This window comes from Cucurbita maxima, unplaced genomic scaffold, assembly GCF_002738345.1.
Source record: "Cucurbita maxima cultivar Rimu unplaced genomic scaffold, Cmax_1.0 Cma_Scf00031, whole genome shotgun sequence".
NCBI classification, from domain to species: Eukaryota; Viridiplantae; Streptophyta; class Magnoliopsida; order Cucurbitales; family Cucurbitaceae; genus Cucurbita; species Cucurbita maxima.
The window spans coordinates 1,401,681-1,411,930 of record NW_019272047.1 but is presented as its reverse complement, the minus strand read 5'-3'; the positions used below and the strand labels follow the sequence as shown (position 1 = coordinate 1,411,930).

The 10,250-nt window shown below is 34.6% G+C and overlaps 1 protein-coding gene, 1 long non-coding RNA gene and 4 other non-coding genes across 6 annotated transcripts; all 6 read left to right on the top strand.

Moving 5' to 3' along the window:
• Nucleotides 1–3,574: 3,574 nt before the first annotated feature.
• LOC111466530 (60S ribosomal protein L17-2-like) lies at nucleotides 3,575–6,388 on the top strand. The gene is made up of 7 exons (XM_023111218.1): nucleotides 3,575–3,712; nucleotides 3,836–3,872; nucleotides 4,028–4,068; nucleotides 5,450–5,680; nucleotides 5,771–5,873; nucleotides 5,980–6,047; nucleotides 6,128–6,388. The coding sequence occupies exons 1-7, from the start codon at nucleotides 3,710–3,712 to the stop codon at nucleotides 6,194–6,196; spliced, it is 552 nt and encodes a 183-aa protein (XP_022966986.1). The 5' UTR covers nucleotides 3,575–3,709; the 3' UTR covers nucleotides 6,197–6,388.
• On the top strand, nucleotides 4,271–4,401 carry LOC111466648. Its single transcript, XR_002714415.1, has one exon. It is a non-coding gene; the product is annotated as a small nucleolar RNA snoR74 (small nucleolar RNA).
• Nucleotides 4,536–4,665, top strand: LOC111466652. Its single transcript, XR_002714418.1, has one exon. It is a non-coding gene; the product is annotated as a small nucleolar RNA snoR74 (small nucleolar RNA).
• LOC111466653 lies at nucleotides 4,903–5,029 on the top strand. The gene has a single exon (XR_002714419.1). It is a non-coding gene; the product is annotated as a small nucleolar RNA snoR74 (small nucleolar RNA).
• LOC111466649 lies at nucleotides 5,199–5,327 on the top strand. Its single transcript, XR_002714416.1, has one exon. It is a non-coding gene; the product is annotated as a small nucleolar RNA snoR74 (small nucleolar RNA).
• A 937-nt stretch (nucleotides 6,389–7,325) lies between the features above and the next one.
• On the top strand, nucleotides 7,326–8,318 carry LOC111466559. The gene is made up of 3 exons (XR_002714396.1): nucleotides 7,326–7,359; nucleotides 7,480–7,605; nucleotides 7,861–8,318. It is a non-coding gene; the product is annotated as an uncharacterized LOC111466559 (long non-coding RNA).
• Nucleotides 8,319–10,250: the final 1,932 nt, after the last annotated feature.

Sequence of the window (10,250 nt, the reverse complement as noted above, 5' to 3'; positions counted from 1 at the left end):
TGTCCTAAATTATAGTGTCATAAAGAGACCTCATGTGGGTACAATTAATGGGTAGCAAAGTCGTGTCCTAAATTATAGTGTTATAAAGAGACCTTATGTGGGTACAATTAATGGATCCTAAACTATTCTTGTTCAAAACGCTTTTAGAATGGGTGAGGGACCACATGAAGCTAGTAGCTTAACAAGCACGGGATCGTTCCCCTCAATGAAATGACATTACGAATCTTTTAGAATTGAGTTTTATTTCTCATACTGACCTGGTACTATCACGACGTTGATTATTGCCTGAAAATCATAAACAAGAGCTCCACAAACTCAATTCATGTTTCTCTGAACTCGAAAGGTCGTGTTCACTTTTTTTTTTCTTCTTTTTTAAATACGTGTAAATGTAAAAGATGGTTGATATTTTTAAATAATAATCAAAAAAAATATTTTAAAGGGATGAAAAGATAGTAGTCAAGATTTATTGACACCAACCATTATGAGTTAAATTAATAGCTTTAATAATACGACAAAAATCAAATTTAATGTGATAGAATAGCGACAAATGGGCCTGAGTAATTTTTAAGGCCCATGCATAGTTGCAAATAAATAATATTTACAAAAAAAAATAAAAAATAAAAAAAAATGGAAATTGCATTAATTATTAAAAATTTACAAAATATGAGGTTTAGTTGGTAACATTCATAAAAATTTAATTTTAAAAACATTTAAATTATTTGAATTAGATAATTAATTAATTAAAAATATATTTTGGGCATAATTTCAAATGCTTGTACAAAAACTATTATTATTATTATTATTATTATTATTTATGATTAAATAATTATGTGAGTGGGGAAATCGTAACTTTTCAAATCCAACGCTAATAGATATTGTCTACTTCAGTCCGTTATGTATCGTCATCAACCTCACAATTTTAAAACGCGTCTGTTAGAGAGAGATTTTCACACCCTTATAAGAAATGCTTCATTTCCCTCTCCAACCCACCAATCTTGAAAAACCATCGCTCTCATGCTTGTCAGAAAGGAACGCCAAAAAAAACATCGTTCACTCCCACCAAGAAAAAATAGTCGTCAGTGATGAGGGAGCTAATTGTGGTAGTCATTACGAACACATTCCATTTTTGGAGGATTCGTTCCCTGTTCTTGCGGCTGAGAAGCCTCAAGGGCAAGGGATCAATCTTTCTTTTCTTACTCACATAAATTTAGAAGTTGTACCTATCAATTTGGTTGAAATACACGTGAATTTCTGAAACTAAATTAAATGAAAATGGGGAGGTTGAAAAGTAAAGGGTCGGTTGGTGGCAAAAGAGTACCGATGACATCATTACATTGATTATATCGAGTGCTTGCAGTTGTGACCATGTGGGATACGATTCACATAATAATTGCTTTAATAGCTCAAAATAGTTGGGGTGTGTAGCTTAACGTCAAAAGTGTCATGATGCGACCGAGGAGGACGGTCATCTAACATATCAAATAGATGTGCATTCGAGTCAAACTAACCCATAAACAAAATAGAGGAAACAAGTAGACAAAAGGGTCAAGGATAGACGTAATAAAGGGCCAGTTAGGGCCCCGAGCCTTAACCTCGAAAGTTTGGATTCCAAAAGGAGCTTGAGCATGCGACTCTAGAGTCAAGTTTGAAGCTCGTTAAATTTGGTGTCAATCAGACACTGGACAGACAGTCCACAAGACCGTATGACCGTTCACCAAAATCATGTCTACTTCTACCATACTAAAAAATACCTCAGAATGTACCTTAGGAGGAGGCATAGTGTCAGCTCTCCACCATCCCTAGACCTTGTGACCTAAGTGAGTTACCTTGTGACACATATTGTGTCACACTAAGGCCGAGTGTTGCAAGACGAGTGTCTCAGATGACTTTCTTTGAAATTAGTCTTCAAAGACAGTGTCAAACGACATGGGTGTGCAGACATTGCACCACAGACCATGTGTTAAAGGTTGATATATGCACTAACTATCAGGTACAGAGTTCGTAAATGATTTAGCGTGGATACGAGAAGGGTACATGCGTCGATAGAACCGAGATGGATGAAAGCTACAATGGTCGATGACATTTTGAACTTGAGATGATATCATGACGTGAATGTCATGTTATTGAGAACCAAGATGAGAATATGAGATGCAATGTTATATGTGAGAGACCTTGGACTCGAATAGAGGCAACATCAAGTCGGATGATTTGGCCTAGTATAGAGGCAAGTTAGATAGAGTCGCAGACGATTGAACATGCATGTACGAGTGATGTATGTAGCCAAACAAACTTAGGTTTCACATGAAACTGACGGTTCGTTGATGGCTTGTGGGATGCAGTGTTGGTGATTTTGTTAGGACATTTAATGTGCTACTTTATTATAATATGTCCTACCAAAGATATGGTGGACAAAGAAATCTTTCATCCTTATCCATATAAAAAGCTACAAATTTTCGTACATGAAATTGAAAAATGTCGATGATTTTTTAAAATATCTAACGTAAATAATGCAACAAACACGTTTTAGGGTTTAGGATTTAGGGTTTACAGTTTTTTTAATGTAATAGCACAACTATCCGTGGGCCTGCTTTCCGAGGCCCACGAAGAGTTGCAAGTAAATAATCTTATTTTAATGGTAGATTTTTTTTTTTGAAAATCTATTTTGAATTTTTTTTAAACTATTAAGTCTCTCGGTTGCACAATGATATGATATTGACTCTTCACAATTATCAATGGAAATATATTCCTTACTTATAAACCTATGATCATTTTCTAAATTAGCTCAATAAAGGTTTCAATCATAATCGTTGACAACTAAATTTGAGAGCTGCACTCATTGCAAGACGAGAAAGTCGAGAGAAGAGAGATTATTGATGAAGGGAAGACGACATGACTCGACTTGACCTGACCCAACTAAAAAGTATAAGAGTTTAGTTGGTCACCATGAGATGGCCCCGACAATCTGACTTTCCCCTACATTCCCTATAACATAATCATGTTATTTATTCCTTTCTTCTTAAGACTGAAAACTATCATAACAGACCAACACGAGTCCTTCCAACATGTTTTTTCCTTATTCACATGAATTTTTTTTAGAAGTTTAGGGTTTAAAATAGACTGAGATTTCTCCCCCACTATTAAAGTAGAGTTCGTGATAATTACCTCTCGGTTTTGACAAGTGTCTCACCATATCATGTGATAATAGTTCTACCACTAAGCTATACAAGAGCGTTATTATGCATGGACGCAACAATACATTGATATAAAATTTTATTTCTCGTGTAATTTGACTCGAGATGGAGTTATTGAGCTAAAATAGTGTCACACATAGATAAATAAATAATAATCAAAATTTAAAATTTTGAAGTTAAATTATAAATTTGGTTGGGAGAAATTGAATAAATCTTATTTGCAAGTGTTTTATTAAAATGAGGTTTTTTTTAAAAAAAAAAAAAGAAAAAAAGAATTATAAGTATAAAATTCATTTTCAATTTAATTAAAATTATATATATATATATATATATAAATAACGGATAGAGGGAAAATGATAGTGGGCCGTGTAAGCCTGGCCCAATATAAAGTCCATGTTCAGCGGTTCACGATTAGGGTTTCTCTACTATAAGAAACTCGAATTTCGTCTTCCTAGTACTCTTGCTTGCAGGAGGGACTCAATCTGGTTCAGAGAGGTGAAGAATTAGCATCCGCCGCCATGGTACATTTCCTCTTTCAGCGTTCCGATCTCCTTTTTCACTTCTTATTATCTGTACAATGCTTGAAATTCCACAAGCTTAGCAAGTTTCTGAATTCAGATTTATGTTAATGTTCCCTTTTACAGGTCAAGTACTCAAGGGAGCCGGATAACATCACCAAGTGTAAGTTTGTTCTTCTTAATTTGTATTTTTTTTTTTTTTTTTTTGTTTCATATTGATTTTCGTTATGCAGTTGTATGATTTGCAATATTTCTGAGGTTCTGTTAGTAACTTAGAAGTTCAGAATCTAATAATTTTGGTTTATAATATATATTCAGCCTGCAAAGCTCGAGGCTCCGACCTCAGAGTCCATTTCAAGGTAACTTAGCTGCTTTAACTGCTTTCTCATTTCATTGTTCTTCTTCGTTGAATGAAAACCCGCCAATTCTGTGCAAATATGTAGATTTTTAATACATGTATTCATTTATAGCTGTTAATGTTTTGGATTAAGAGTAATGCCATCTACAATATTTGATGTCGTGAATGCGATTATTTTATGACTGTCTGATATTAACCTGATGAAAAAAGCAGGGCTCTGTTGCCTATTTTGTGAATAGTGCTCTTTTTAACTTCAGGAAAATCGAATTGGATCATTATTGGGTGAACCTCTGTATAAATAATTGCTAAAGGTTCAGTAAATGATGCTACATAATCTTTGCTGCTTGCTGTCATGGTTGATAGTTTTTGGATTATGCTTATAAGATTTATAATTTTGCACTATCTTACTTTATGTTGTGCATTTGATAATTATCTGGTGCTGATTGTAAGTTTGTAACCAACCTGATGAAAAAAGCAGGGCTCTGTTGCCTATTTTGTGAATAGTGCTCTCGTAAACTTCAGGAAAACTGAATGTATCGTTATTGGGTGAACCTCTGTTGTTCTAATTGCTGAAGGTTCAGTAAATGATGCAACATAAGCCTTATAGTATTTACTGTCTGTAAGTTTATATCGATGATGGTCCTTGGAACCTAAATTTTTATTGCTGATAGGCCTTTTCTTGTTTGACTCGAAGAACACAGGTTAAATGTTAGTAAAAAAATTTTTATGACCATTTATTAAAATAATCTTATATTATACATACTAAATATTATGTAGAAATTGGAAAAAATTTACCACATTTATGGAGGATATTCTGATATTGGACTTCCTGATGAAAAAAGCAGGGCTTCGTTGCCTCTGTGAACTGGGCTCTCGTAAACTTCAGGGAAACTAAGTGTATGGTTATTGGGTGAACCTCTGTAGTAATTATCACTGAAGGTTCAGTAAATTGTGCTACAATTTTACTATAGCATAGTGTTCAAAAAGGTGTTATACATGAAATTTCAGAAAATAAAGTGATATATGCATTAAAGAAGTGAACCTAGATAGGCTTTTATAAGTGGGGTATCAACATTTTGCTATCAGTTACTTGAAACCCTAGGAGTTATCTTGATGAAATATACCTGTTTAAAAAAAGCAGGGCTCTGTTGCCTTTTGTGAATGGTGGCTCTCGTCAAATTCAGGGAAACTGAATGCATTGTTATTGGGTGAACCTCTGTAAAGCTAGTTGCTAAAGGTTCAGTAAATGATGCTACACGAATAATATAGCTTATCGCGTAGAATGTTATCTAAGTGTAACAATTAACATTCTCATCGTGCATGAACTTGTTTTTTTATCTGTGCATTAACTAATTGCATCCACCATCTGTTTTTGTCTGTAGAATACAAGAGAGACTGCGCATGCCCTTAGGAAGTTGCCCTTGGCCAAGGCGAAGAGGTATTTGGAGGATGTTCTTGCCCACAAGCAGGCTATTCCATTCCGACGTTTCTGTGGAGGAGTTGGTCGAACTGCTCAAGCAAAAAATAGGCACTCAAATGGACAAGGACGCTGGCCTGTTAAGTCTGCAAAATTTATTCTAGATCTTCTTAAGAACGCCGAGAGTAATGCCGAAGTATGTAGGATCTTCTCTCCTAGTTACGTATGTCGTCCCTTTTTTCGATAACACTGCTTCTCACCTGACTATGGTATCTTCTTCATTCAGGTGAAAGGACTGGACGTTGATTCTCTCATTGTATCCCACATCCAGGTGAATCAAGCACAAAAACAAAGACGTCGAACCTACCGTGCTCATGGAAGAATTAACCGTATGTTTTTTTCTTAAGATCTCAAAAAGAACAACACTAAATTGTTTCTGGTTTGATCATTGCATAAACTATCTGGAACGTTTGGTGTCTATTTTTTCTTGTGCAGCCTATATGTCATCTCCATGCCACATCGAGCTTATTTTGTCAGAAAAGGAAGAACCTGTGAAGAAAGAGGTAAAATTTGTATTAGATTTGTGTATATTATTGGTGTTTAGGAAAGGGTTGTTCATAAATGCTTGGTTTTGTGGTGGCAGCCTGAGACCCAGTTGGCAACGAGTAAAAGCAAGAAGGGTCAAGCTCTCCGCAGTGGTGCTTCATCCTGATCCAATATTATTGCCGCATTTTGTACTTCTTTTTTTGTTTTAAAGCAGAGTTTGGTTGCTTAAGTCAAATACTAGAACGAGTTGTTCGGTATCCAATGCCTCTTTAACTTTTTAGTTTATGGGATCCTCGATCATGTTCATTTTGGATTTTTATTCCCTTTTAAGCCAAGAGTTCTTCAAATCTTTACTTCCTTTTTAACCTCCCTCTGTGTTTAGTTCATTGTTTGAAATCCCAATACTCCAGATCTTTTATGCTTTATGCTGAATTATAGAAATTCCCTTGTTTAATTTGAAATAAGAATATGGTTTCAAAGAACGTGGACTGTGGAGGTGGAGGTGGGAGAGGAAGATTTTGTGAAAATATATGTAATATTTTTATGTTTTTCAATTGAAAATGTCATCTCAATCTCTTTTAGACCGGAAAGGATGTTAAAATTTTTAAATTAATAATTTTGGCTTTTTTCTAATTTAGAAAATGAATGAGTTTATAATCAAACTTTATTATATGTGTGAGGCTTAAATTTGGTTGTGACCTTTTAGGAATCCCAAAGCAAACACGAGAGCTTATGCTAAAAAATTATGAGTTTATAATTAAAAAATACTATGTCCATTGGTGTGAGGGAGTTTATAATCTCTCCAAAGCTTATGCTCAAATTGACAATATCATTTTATTTATTTATTATTATTATTATTATTTTTTTTTTTTTTTTTTTTAATAAAACTAAATGTTACTTTGTTTTTTTTTTTATTTTTATCTTTAATAAAATTAGAATATTATTTCTTAAACTATTTATTTATTTATTTTCAAATGTTTAATTAAAATTTGTGACTTAATATTAATATATATCCTTGAAAACTAACTTCAAATAGCTAAAAAATTATTTTAAAGATGGGGTGGAGAATAAATAATAAATAATTAACGGTATAAATAAATATATCATAAACGTATATCTAGAATTAATAAGAAATTTGTTTAATTTAATCTAATTTGAGAAAAAATTCATGAACAATTTAATAAATAAAGTTTTTTATTTATTTGAATCCAATAAAATATAAATTCATAAACCAAATAAAGTTTTTATATATTTATTTTTTAATAAAATATTATTTTAAAGAAAAAATCGGATGAAACCTCAAAACCAAACGAACTCGGGGACAAAAAGGTAATTTTACTATTTCTTTTTCTTTTTCTTTTTCTTTTTCTTTTTACTGTTTGTTCAGTCGAGTAGATGCGCGAATTCAGCGGACGGCTGAGATCTTACATCTAAATTCTTCCGAATCAGGACCGTTAAATACATACCGCTCTTCGTTTGATTTCTCAAAACAATTGACGTATTTCTTCTGCTCATTTCCTCCGGCGGATCATTACCCTTTGGTCTGCACATCGTCGTCTCCAATTTCGCCTACAGGTTGCTACTCGTTCTCTCTATGATTCCTCTGATTCCCTTTATTTTCGTTTGTATCTTCTTGAATCTTTGCTCATAGCGCTATGAAACGATTTCCCTTTTTCCAAGTAGGTAGGTCTTTTCATTACAGTTAAATCTTCCTTTCGAATTCTCAGTAATTTTCCTTGACTACCTGTTTTTGATCGACGAATTATGTTCTACGCCCCTCCGCTGGTTTCGATCTGTAGATTTTATTACATTTTTTTTTCCATACTTCAGATGGATTGGCAAGGGCAGAAGCGTGCGGAGCAGATGATGCAGATTATGTTGCTTGCATTTGCCGTGGCGGCCTTTTCGACTGGCTATGTTATGGGATCGTTTCGGATGATGATCTTGGTTTACGCCGGCGGTGTGATTCTCACCACATTGATTACTGTTCCGAATTGGCCTTTCTTTAATCTCCACCCGCTCAAATGGTTGGATCCTGGTGTGGCTGAAAAATACCCTAAGCCGCAGCAGCCGGAGCCTGCGGTTTTGAAGAAGAAACCAACTAAGAAGTACGTCTGTTTGATTTGACTTTGTTCTCGTATTAACACACAGTTTGAACCGTTGGATTCCTAATGTCCCCAAATTCCTGATACATACATTTCTCTTTTTTGGTTTTCCGCTATTGATTTTCAGTTGATTGTTAAAATAGATTAAATCATCATAATTTTAAGTTAATTGTCTGCTTTTCTTCCTTGGTTGTTAAGGATTTGTGACTGTTATCATATGAATGTGAAGAGCACTTTGAAACTAAACTGAATTCATTCATCTAGAGGATGAATGTTGCATTTACAGATTGTCATCCGCACCCCATTAAATCCAGGAATGCATTGCAAATTTTCATTATTCATACATTCCTGTCTCTTGGTCTTATGTACATTGTTTGCTATGCTCAAGGTGGAATATAGCTTGGCTCTGAAGTTAGTCTACTTTCTTATGAAATTGGGCATTCGTGCACTCTTTTGTGCACTTGAGTTTCTAAAGGAACTCTGCTATATGTTTTGTGTGGATCGTGAGTTCTTCTTTGGATTTATCATGTGATTAACTCTAAGGGTTGGAAATGGCACTTAGGGGACTTTGCAGTCCATATTTGTGAAATCCAACGTCGAGGGGAATGAGTGCCAGTGAGGATGCTGGACCTCAAAAGGGGTGGATTGTGAGATCCCACATTGGTGGAAGAGGGTAATGAAGCATTCATCAGGGTATGAAAACCTCTCCTTAGCCAACGCTTTTTAAAATCTTGAGGGAAAATCAGAAGAGAAAGCCAACAGCAGACAATATTTGTTGGCAGTTGGTTTGGGCGGTTTCAAATGGTATTAGAGCTAGACATTGGGCGGTGTGCGCCAGTGAGGACGTTGGGCCCTGAAGGGAGGTGGATTGTGAGAACCTCATCGATTGGAGAGGAGAATGAGTGCCAGTGAGGATGCTAGGCCCTAAAAGGGGTGGATTGTGAGAACCCACATCGATTGGGCAGGAGAATGAGTACCAGCGTGGACGCTAGGCCCTAAAGGGGGTGGATTGTGAGAACCCACATCGATTGGAGAGTGGAACTATTGCCAGCAAGGACGTTGGACCTTGAAGGGGGGTGGATTGTGAGATCTCACGTCGATTGGAGAGGGAAATAAGTGCCGACGAGGATGCAGGACCCCGAAGAGAGGTGGATTGTGAGATCCCACATCGGTTAGACAGGGGTACGAAACATTCTTAAAGAGTGTGGAAACCATTTTATAGTAGACAGCATTTTAAAACCTTGAGGGAAAACTCATAAGAGAAAGTCTAAAGAGGACAATATTTGTGTTTGAAACCCTTAAGATGTTATGTTTCTTTCAAACTTTTTTAGGTTTGATGTTAAATTTGATTTATTGGATTGGTCATGATTAAGCTCATTTTGGAGTGAGTCATCTTGGGATTTAAGAGTGACTATCATAGATTCCAAGTTCAATCTAAGAATTATCCATCTTTCTAACCTGCTCTTGGTTGAAATCTTTTGTTTGTGAAAGTTTACAATGATACTGAAATAACCTCTAACTTTGCAAAATTCAACATCTGTTGGCCCTTATCAATTTGGGTAGAATTCATCCATAGTTATTTTAAGGTGGCCGACTTTGTGCACCTTGACATGAATCGTGTAATTTAAAGTTTTTTTTTTTTTTTTTTTTTAAAGGAAAAAATGTATTTCATTCTTCTTTAGTATAACATGAATTGTAACATTGGGTAATAATTTATGATTACAAACTAAATTATATTAATAATGATAACTTGATAAGACATCAAATTTTATTCATATACTATACACCCTCTAAGTTGTTACTCGAACATGATCCTCTTGAATATCATATTGTTTAAAATTACACTAAATAATCATGAATTTTTCCTACCATAAATAATATAACCACAACTCTATCAAATAAAGCCTCCTTCATCTGAGCAAGACAATCCTCGAGCTAACCTTGCAATACCGGGGAGGGGAGAACCATTGAGTTACATGCCAGATGATAATTTTTTTTTTAAAACTTTTGAGAAAACTAAATTTACAGTAATAAATTTTCTATATATATATATATATATATATATATATATATATATATATATATATATATAGATACCTTTGCTATGATATTAAT

Coding starts and splice junctions, on each gene's coding strand:
- LOC111466530 (XM_023111218.1), top strand. Junction 5,874..5,979: donor TGCTCATGGAAGAATTAACC/GTATGTTTTTTT, acceptor TTTCTTGTGCAG/CCTATATGTCATCTCCATGC. Junction 6,048..6,127: donor AAGAACCTGTGAAGAAAGAG/GTAAAATTTGTA, acceptor TTGTGGTGGCAG/CCTGAGACCCAGTTGGCAAC.